This window comes from Nicotiana sylvestris, chromosome 6, assembly GCF_000393655.2.
Source record: "Nicotiana sylvestris chromosome 6, ASM39365v2, whole genome shotgun sequence".
In the NCBI taxonomy this organism is placed as follows: Eukaryota; Viridiplantae; Streptophyta; class Magnoliopsida; order Solanales; family Solanaceae; genus Nicotiana; species Nicotiana sylvestris.
The window spans coordinates 85,898,100-85,907,644 of NC_091062.1; the positions used below are offsets into that span (position 1 = coordinate 85,898,100).

A 9,545-nucleotide genomic window follows, 5' to 3' on the forward strand; every position below is an offset into this window, starting at 1 on the left:
TAAAGAATATACAAGGACTAGGTGGTCACAAAAGTGTTTCATTTAGTAATCTATGCATGTTCCCTCACATCCATTTACCACGAGGGTTTAAGACCCCAAAATTTGAGAAATATGATGGACACGGTAACCCTATCGCCCACCTAAAAAGGTACTGCAACCAGTTGAGGGGTGCAGGAGGAAAAGAAGAGTTGCTGATGGCTTATTTTGGAGAAAGCCTTGTGGGGGTAGCTTCCGAATGGTTCATTGACCAAGATATCTCTCACTGGCATGTTTGGGATGACATGGCCCAGGCCTTCCTCAAACAATTTTAGTACAACATTGATATTGCACCGGATCGTAATTCCTTGTCCAATATGAAGAAAAAGCCGACCAAAAGTTTTAGGGAGTATGCCATCAAGTGGAGGGAGCAAGCGACTAGAGTTAATCCACCCATGGATAACCACGAGTTGATCACTATTTTTCTGGAGGCTCAAGATCCTGATTATTTTCAGAACATGATGTCCGCAATGGGTAGACCTTTTGCAGAAGCAATCAAAATAGGGGAGATGGTCGAAAATGGCATCAAGACTGGCAGAATTGTAAGTCAAGATACTCTCAAAGCCACCACCCAAGCTATCCAAAATGGGTCGGGGAGTTTGGCAAATAGAAAGAAGAGAGATGAAGGGTCCATGATGACTTCGGGATTTAGGGAAGTTCAAAGAAGGGCATCACACCCTTATGTGCAAGTTCAGCAGGGGCAATCCAGCTACCCTCAACATTATTACCCCCCGCCAATTCCTCAATACTCTGTGGGCCCACCACAATATATAGTGTTCAATGCTCAATCATATGCTCGGCCTCACAATCAGCAGGTACGGGCACCAGCTCCAAGGGCCCCCCGACCTCAGCAGCAAAATTTTTGGGCACCCTACAATGCTCGTCCCAGGCAGGATTATGGTTGAGAGCAGATGCCAGCAGAAAAATTCACTTCATTGGCCGAATCATACTCTAGTTTATTCCAGAAACTGAAGCAAATGGGCATGATTGGACCCATAGCTCCCCACCATATGCATCCTGATTCACATGGATTTCAAGCGAATGCTAGATGCAAATATCATTCAGGTGCCACGGGGCATAGCACTAATGACTGTTGGACTCTGAAAAGAGTCGTAGAGAGGCTCATTTCTGAAAAATTGATTGTAGTAACGAATGGCGAGGACCCTCCTAATGTGACAAACAACCTGTTACCAACACACAATGATGTTCATTTTGTAGGAATGACTGGCCAAGATCAAGAATACAAGCCGATCGGTCGAGTAGAAATGACAGTGGGTGCAATCCAAGAAGGAACAGGTCTGGAAGTAAGTCCCAGCCGAGATGTGCCATTGATTGTAAAAGGTGCCCAGAGCTCAAATAAGGCAATTTTATTTGTTCCGAAAATCTCAAGGTTGGAAGTTCACTCCAGTGTTCCAAGCCCAAGGTTATATGTACTTGGAGGCCACCCCGTTACAAGGTAGAAGCAGGGAGGTACGAAAGGTATAACAGAGCCGATCATAATTAAACCTGTCGTGCAACCCCCTGTGACCAACACAAAAACCATTCCTTAGAACTACAACAAAACCGTGATGACCTACAAAGGCAAGGAAATCATAGAGGAAGTGGGGGAAACTGGAGGTTTGACTTGATCAGGGAGGTGTTACTCTCCAGAAGAGTTGAGGAAGGCCAAACAAATCAGAGAAGGCCAATTGCCAATAAAGAAACCAGTCACTGAAACAGAGGCAGAAGAGTTTTTGAAAAAGATGAAAGTTCAGGATTACTCAATCATTGACCAGCTAAGAAAGACTCATGCCCAAATCTCTCTACTATCTCTGCTCGTACATTCCAAAGAGCATGCCCGTGTACTAATCAAGGTCCTGAACGAGGCACATATCTCAGAGGATACCACAGTGAATCAATTAGAGAAGATGGCCAACAGATTTTTTGAGGTGAACCGAATCTCCTTTACTGATGATGAACTTCCCGAGGAGAGAGCGGGGCACAATAGGGCTTTGAACTTGATGGTCAAATGTGAGTGGCATTATGTAAAGCGAGTCATGGTTGATGGAGGCTCAAGTGTAGATGTATGCCCTCTCTCTACCTTGAAAAGCATGAAGATCAATACAAACAGAGTCCGACCCAGCAATGTTCGCATCCGGGCCTTTGATGGCTCAGCAAGAGATACCATTGAGGAGATCAACCTCACCATGACGATTGGGTCGGTTGACTTTGAGATTGTTTTCCAAGTAGTGGACATGGCCACTTCTTATAATTTTCTTCTTGGAAGGCCATGGATCCATACGGCCCGAGCTGTGCCATCCACCTTGCATCAGATGCTCAAATTCGAACATGACAGGCAAGAAATTATTGTTCATGGGGAAGACGAGTCTTCCATTTATAAAGACCTGTTAATCCCCTGTATTGAGGCCAAGGAAGGGTGTGAGTCCATTGTCTATCAGGCTTTTGAAGTGGTTGTTGTGGACCATGTTGAGGAAGGAAAGCCCATTCTGCATCCCCGTCTTTCCGCCACATCTGTAATGGTGGCTGCAATTATGTTGAGACAAGGTTATGATCCAGGAAAAGGCTTGGGACATCATTGCAAGGAATTTCGGAGCCTATTTCTCCATTCAGTAACCAGGGTACTTTTGGCTTAGGCTTCAGGCCAGCACAAGCAGACAAAAACAAAGCCAAACACCGCAAAAATCATGGATGGGTCTTGCAACAACCTATCCCTCACATTTTCTACACTTTTGTCAAGCCACGACTCCAAGAGGGTCAAAATTCCTCGGCACATGCAAACATTGATGAAATTTGCCATGGCCTCAGCCAGATGTTTTATGAAGTGAATATGATCCAGGCTGGTGAAGGCACTAGTCGTGCTGATATGCAACTAATTGACCCATACACCATGCTCACCAACTAGGAAGCAACTCCTCTCCCCACAAGGAAAGAGTCTTAGTAGTTTGCTTTTGCAGCTTCTTTTTTGTATTTTGGGTTACTTTCAGGGTTGTAATCCAAACAACTTAGTATGATTTTTTTGTTTTGATGTTAACCCTTCTATCCTTTCGAATTCAATAAAATGCAGTTCAGTTTCCTATTAAGTTTCCTATCTTTTATTTTTTCTAATTCTTGTCATTTTGTTTCCATTTCAGTTTTGTTAATGCCAGATTTAATAACATGACATGCATGCGGAATTCACGCCCAGATCTTAAAAAGCTGTCTAATATCAAAATAATGCATCAAGAGGTTGAATATGATGAAGATGAGGTTGTTGAGGAAATAAAAAGAGAGTTGGAACAATTTGAAAACAAGACTAAGCCTAACCTCAATGAAACTGAGCTAATTAATATCGGAAGTCATGAAGAAGTCAAAGAAACGAAGATAAGCATTCACACTAAACAAAAAACCAGAGATGCCTTGATTCAACTTTTATTTGAATACAGAGACGTGTTTTCTTGGTCTTACGATGATATGTCAGGTTTAAATGCTGATCTAGTGGTTCATAAGCTTCCTACGTATCCTGATTTTTCACCAGTCTAACAAAAGTAACGAAAATTTAAAACAGACGTGAGTGACAAAATCAAAGAGGAAATAATTAAGCAATTTAGCGCCAATGTGGTCAGAGCTATCCGATACACCACCTGGGTGGCGAATGTTGTGCCTGTGCTGAAGAAGGATGGAAAGACCAGAGTCTGTGTTGACTACAGGGACCTGAACAAAGCAAGTCCAAAAGATAATTTTCCTTTACCAAATATCCACATTCTTGTAGATAATTGCGCAAAACATGAGATACAATCGTTCGTGGATTGCTATGCTGGGTACCACCAAATTCTAATGGATGAGGATGATGCAGAAAAGACCGCTTTCACCACTCCATGGGGTAGTTATTGTTACAGGGTCATGCCTTTCGGTTTAAAGAATGCAGGGGCAACTTACATGAGGGCTATGACCACCATTTTTCACGACATGATGCACAAAGAGATTGAAGTATATGTCGATGATGTCATCATAAAATCAAAGACACAGGCTGATCACGTGTGCGATTTGAAAAAGTTCTTCGAACGGCTTCGAAGGTATGACCTTAAGCTTAATCCAGCCAAGTGTGCATTTGGGGTTCCATCTGGGAAACTCCTCGGTTTTATAGTCAGTCGGAGAGGCATTGAACTGGATCCATCTAAGATAAAGTCCATTCGAGATTTGCCACCCCCGAAGAACAAAAAGGAAGTCATGAGTTTGCTCGGGAGGTTGAACTACATCAGTAGGTTTATTGCTCAGCTCACAACCACGTGTGAGCCCATCTTTAAGTTGCTGAAAAAGGATGCCGCTATCAAGTGGACGGACGATTTCCAAAAAGCTTTTGGCAGAATCAAAGATTATCTGTCAAAACCCCCTGTACTGGTGCCACCTGAACCTGGTAGGCCTTTGTTTTTATATTTATCGGTGATGGATAATTCCTTCGGATGCGTTCTGGGGCAACATGATGCAACAGGCAAAAAGAAACAAGCAATCTATTATTTGAGCAAGAAGTTCACCAATTATGAGGTTAAGTACACCCTTTTAGAAAGGACATGTTGTGCCTTGACTTGGGTCGCTTAGAAGCTGAGACATTATCTTTTGGCCTACACTACTTACCTCATATCCAGAATGGTTCCTTTGAAGTACATCTTCCAAAAGCCAATGCCCACTGGCAGGCTCGCAAAATGGCAAATCCTGCTCACAGAGTTTGACATCGTCTATGTCACTCGCACCGCGATGAAAGTGCAGGCTTTGGTTGATCATTTGGCAGAGAATCCAGTTGATGATGAGTACATGCCACTTAGCACATACTTCCCAGACGAAGAGGTCAACTCAATAGAGGAAGTGGTTCCAGACGATTACCCTATATGGAAAATGTATTTTGATGGGGCTGTCAATATCAAAGGAGTTGGGATTGGGGCAATCCTCATCTCACCTAGTGGACATCATTACCCCGCAATGGTTCGACTTAGATTCTTCTGTACCAATAATACGGCAGAATACAAAGCTGGTATCATGGCTTTGAAAATGGCCATCGATCTGGATGTGCATGAACTATTGGTTATGGGAGATTCTAACTTGCTTATCCGGCAAGCCCAAGGCGAATGGGAGACTCAAGATATCAAGCTTATTTCGTACAGACAATGTGTGCAAGACTTGAGCAAAAGATTCAAATCCATCGAGTTCAGGTACATTCCCAGGTTTCACAACGAGCTAGCCAATGCCTTGGCTACTTTAGCCTCGATGCTCCCTTATCCAGGCAACACTCATATTGATCCACTAGAAATCCAAGTTCGGAATCAACACGATTACTGCAATACAATTGAGACAGAACAAGATGGTGAACCATGGTATCATGACATAAAACGATTCCTGAAAACAAGAGAATATCCAGAGAATGCTAAAGGAGATCAAAAAAGAACTATAAGGTGGCTCGCCAGTGGTTTCTTCCTGAATGGGGAAATTCTGTACAAGAGGACCCCAGATTTAAACTTGTTGAGATGCATAGATGCTACAGAAGCAGAGCGGATCATGAGTGAAGTGCATTTGGGGGTATGCGGACCTCACATGAATGGATACGTTTTAGCGAAGAAGATTCTGCGGGCAGGGTATTATTGGCTTACTATGGAGCGAGATTGCTTCAGATTTGTTCGCAAGTGTTACCAATGCCAGATTCATGGTGACCTGATTCACTCGCCTCCTTCGGAGTTACATCCCATGTCCTCTCCTTGGCCTTTCGTTGCTTGGAGAATGGATGTCATTGGCCGATCGAGCCAAAGGCTTTAAATGGGCATAGATTCATTTTGGTTGCAATTGATTACTTCACCAAGTGGCTGGAGGCTTTCAAAGCAGTCACCAAGAAAGCAGTGGTAGACTTTGTTCATTCCAACATCATCTGTCGCTTTGGTATCCCAAAGACCATTATCACTGACAATGCAGCCAATCTAAATAGTTATTTGATGAAGGAGGTATGCGAACAATTTAAAATCATGCATCGCCATTCTACCCCTTACTAGCCAAAAGCCAATGGAGCCATTGAAGCGGCGAAAGAACATCAAGAGGATTCTTAGGAAGCTGATCCAAGGTTCCAGGCAATGGCATGAAAAGTTGCCTTTTGCTCTTTTGGGATACCGCACGACTGTTCGCACATCTGTTGGTGCAACTCCGTATCTGCTTGTATATGGAACCGAAGCTGTAATACCCGCTGAAGTCGAAATTCCCTCTATCCGAATTATTGTGGAATCGGAGATTGAAGATACCGAGTGGGTCAAGACCCGATTAGAACAACTGATGTTGATCGATGAAAAACGGCTAGTGGCAGTGTGTTTCAAACAATTATACCAGCAAAGAATGGCACGCACTTACAATAAGAAAGTGCGCCTAAGGCAGTTTGAGGTAGGCCAGCTGGTTTTGAAATGCATCCCTCCGCACCAGGTAGAAGCTAAAGGAAAGTTCGCCCCGAACTGGCAAGGACCTTACATCGTCAAGAAAGTGTTACCAAAAGGGGCCTTGCACTTGGTAGATGAAGAAGGACGGGTACCAGACATGACTATTAACGCAGATGCAGTCAAAAGATATTATGTCTGATATGTACCCACTGTAGAATTTTCACCCACCGATTTTCTCAGATCGAGATGAAGAAGAGTATCATTTGCTCGCTATTCCGAATAGGTGTCACCCTTTTGTTAACTCTTTTGAGATGTATTTGTCTTATTTATTTCTGGAACCTTTGTACTTGTAAAAAAAAAGAAGCCAAACAACAAATCCCTGAGTCATTGAACTACATCCGACCTGATTCCGAAAGGATACGTAGGCAGCCTTACCCTGGGTTCGGTCCCATCAAAAAAAAATCCATATTCCCAATACTCCAAAACTGGGGCAGAAGTTTGTTTTATTTCACGGTTTTTCTGTAAAAACGGTTCCAAAAGTTGTAATTCAGTTCAAGGTTCATTTCGCCTTTTTACCTTTCAAGAACTTCTGATCGATGTCTTTGTTGAGAATTTTTGAAGTCCCCATGCCAAAGGCATTAGGCAACCTCCCGCAGGCAGTATCTTAGTAAAAAAAACAAAACAAAAAAAAAAGAGAAAAGAAGAAAAAAAATGAAAGAAAAAAAAAAGAAAAAAGAAAAAAGAAAAATGAGAGAGTCTTATCGGTAAAAACACGTACGGGCACTATAAGGCGACAGTGAGCAGAGAAATGAGAGAGTCTTGTTGGTGAATACTCAGATGGGAACCATAAGGCGACGCTTAGTAGAGAAATGGGAGAGGTTAGTTAGCGAAAACCTGCAAAAGGCGCTACTAGCCGAATGAGGGTCTTTGATTCTCCGGCATGAGCACAACCAAGATAAATTCAAGATGGACGTTTGCGGCAGATTTTGAGAATTAGACAACTTAGACGGATCAGGCGTCCAGTCCAAAATGCATGACATGATTCATTGAAGTCGGCACATACCTCCAAATAAGTCTCTCTATTCCTTTCCCCGAAAGGGACACCTTTTGTTTAAGCACAGTTCTTTTTCACTTTCAATTATTATTCTGTTTTTACCCATAATTTTTCTTTGAGTCCCTTTCGGTCTAATCTTGCATCAAAAGTGAAGCAAAGAAATGGCTGCAAAACCAACTACAATTTCCCTGCAATATCGAGCACAATTTGGGGCATATATGGCATTGACGAAGGCACGAATCCATCTGTGATCTCATTCAATAAGGCGAACAAAGTGTTTCAAAGAAACTGAAAGGTAGCCTAAGCAAGACCTGCTTCATGAGAAAAGTGGATAAGCCCTACGGACACAAACTGATACTGGGTGCAAGACAACTGAGTTTGATTTTAAAGAAAAATAGCCTTTCCTTAGAGACAAGGGTAGCGGTACCATGGACATCTGGGTATGAAATAGTTGGGGGCAACATTGGAAAGCCAAGGTCTCCAGAAAATGATATAGAGTAACTGAGCATCTCGGTACCGCGCTGACAGAATCGGTTCTTCGACAGCAGTGTCCATGAATCAAACTACTCAAGGGATCAAGGCCACAAACCAACCACCACTTTGAAAACTCATAAATTTTTCTTTGTTTGAAGCAGGAACAAAGCAGGGCAGAATGGCAATTCTAAAAGAACGAATGTCACCAAACATAAGCTCTTTAAAATCTCCATTTTTTCTTTTTTCAGCATGCATCACTATTGTTCACACCTCCCATTTTTGTAGCTTAACTCAGGTATTTCGCCTAGGGGGATCCAGCTCATAGTTCCGGGTAGAAGTACTCTTCGCTCAGGGTGTTTTACGCAGCTTAACCTGGGTAGAATCCTTTCGCCTAGGGGGATCCAGCTCATATTTTCGGGTAAAAGTACTCTTCGCTCAGGTTGTTTTACGCAGCTTAACTCAGGTAGAATCCTTTCGCCTAGGGGGATCCAGCTCATGTTTCCGAGTAGAAGTACTTTTCGCTCAGGGTGTTTTATGTAGCTTAACTCAGGTAGAACTGTTTCGCCTAGGGGGATCCAGCTCATAGTTCCGAGTAGAAGTGCTCTTCGCTCAGGGTGTTTTACGTAGCTTAACTCAGGTAGAACCACTTCGCCTACGAGGATCCAGCTCATAGTTCCGAGTAGAAGTACTCTTCGCTCAGGGTATTTTACGTAGCTTAACTCAGGTAGAATCCTTTTGCCTAGGGGGATCCAGCTCATAGTTCCAGGTAGAAGTAATCTTTGCTCAGGTTGTTTAATACAGTTTAACTCAGGTAGAACCTTTTTCACCTAGAGGGATTCAACACTTTATCAATAATACATAGTGCTAACACCTGATTCTATTTCCTTCCAGTAAGATAGGGTACCAGCCCCTGGTTACATTTCCTTTCAGTAGTACGGGATACTAAACCCTGGTTACACAATCATTCGTTACCAAATTTTATCTCTTTTAGCTAGTTTATACTACTATTTCTATCTGTCTTTTCAATAAATTAGATAATTTACAGATTTCTCTAATAACTCGCAAAAATTTTCTAGTGCCAGACTGGGGCATAAAATTTTTGTTCGCTTTTGTTTGTCTTTGATGGCTTTGCAGGCTCTACCGTATAGCACAAGTGAAAGCTTGCAGTTTCAGTTTCTCATCAGAAGAAAGAAGTCCTTCGATCACAAGATAGTCGGAGTTAGCTTTGATAATGTGTCAGCAACCCAGCTTCTCAAGATTCATCTTCTCAAATTCTGATCCAGAAAGCAAGCAATCGAGATTGAGTCATAATCTTTTCTTCAAAAGAATCAAGATTCAATCTAAGGTCAACGCAAGCGAGCAGGTCAAGAATTAAGATTTGACTCCAGAAGACGCATAGATAGGAATTTTGTACTCTTAGTTTGCAGACATATATAGTACTCTTCTCTTTTTCTTTTTTGATGTAAGAAGCGAGTAACAGCAATAGCAACAGCGACAGCAACAGCAGCAACAGTCTTAACTCTAGTATCCGGTAGTCTCAGCTACCAAATATTCCCATAACTACACTGACTTGATTCCTTAATAGCCAAGGATATGTA

At 42.5% G+C, this 9,545-nt stretch overlaps 3 protein-coding genes across 3 annotated transcripts; all 3 read left to right on the plus strand.

Moving 5' to 3' along the window:
- Positions 1-353: 353 nt before the first annotated feature.
- LOC138870885 (uncharacterized) lies at positions 354-3,555 on the plus strand. The gene is made up of 6 exons (XM_070148725.1): positions 354-851; positions 1,002-1,332; positions 1,669-2,580; positions 2,670-2,876; positions 3,021-3,024; positions 3,168-3,555. Exons 1-6 carry the CDS (start codon positions 354-356, stop codon positions 3,553-3,555), a joined length of 2,340 nt encoding a protein of 779 aa, XP_070004826.1.
- Positions 3,556-3,849: 294 nt separating this feature from the next.
- On the plus strand, positions 3,850-5,817 carry LOC138870887 (uncharacterized). Its single transcript, XM_070148726.1, has 2 exons — positions 3,850-4,562; positions 4,707-5,817. The coding sequence occupies exons 1-2, from the start codon at positions 3,850-3,852 to the stop codon at positions 5,815-5,817; spliced, it is 1,824 nt and encodes a 607-aa protein (XP_070004827.1).
- Positions 5,818-6,057: 240 nt separating this feature from the next.
- Positions 6,058-9,225, plus strand: LOC138870888 (uncharacterized). Its single transcript, XM_070148727.1, has 2 exons — positions 6,058-6,567; positions 9,082-9,225. The coding sequence occupies exons 1-2, from the start codon at positions 6,058-6,060 to the stop codon at positions 9,223-9,225; spliced, it is 654 nt and encodes a 217-aa protein (XP_070004828.1).
- The last annotated feature ends 320 nt before the right edge of the window (positions 9,226-9,545 follow it).

What these genes read in the sequence shown, in the direction of transcription:
- LOC138870885 (XM_070148725.1), top strand. Translation starts at nt 354, where the DNA reads ATGAAGAAAAAGCCGACCAAAAGTTTTAGGGAGTATGCCATCAAGTGG. An exon ending in TGCAATCCAAGAAGGAACAG is followed by an intron (nt 1,333 to 1,668) that starts GTCTGGAAGTAA and finishes TGACTTGATCAG; the next exon opens with GGAGGTGTTACTCTCCAGAA. An exon ending in TGCAATTATGTTGAGACAAG is followed by an intron (nt 2,581 to 2,669) that starts GTTATGATCCAG and finishes CTTTTGGCTTAG; the next exon opens with GCTTCAGGCCAGCACAAGCA.
- LOC138870887 (XM_070148726.1), top strand. Translation starts at nt 3,850, where the DNA reads ATGGATGAGGATGATGCAGAAAAGACCGCTTTCACCACTCCATGGGGT. An exon ending in TTCACCAATTATGAGGTTAA is followed by an intron (nt 4,563 to 4,706) that starts GTACACCCTTTT and finishes GCCCACTGGCAG; the next exon opens with GCTCGCAAAATGGCAAATCC.
- LOC138870888 (XM_070148727.1), top strand. Translation starts at nt 6,058, where the DNA reads ATGGAGCCATTGAAGCGGCGAAAGAACATCAAGAGGATTCTTAGGAAG. An exon ending in TGGTAGATGAAGAAGGACGG is followed by an intron (nt 6,568 to 9,081) that starts GTACCAGACATG and finishes ATGGCTTTGCAG; the next exon opens with GCTCTACCGTATAGCACAAG.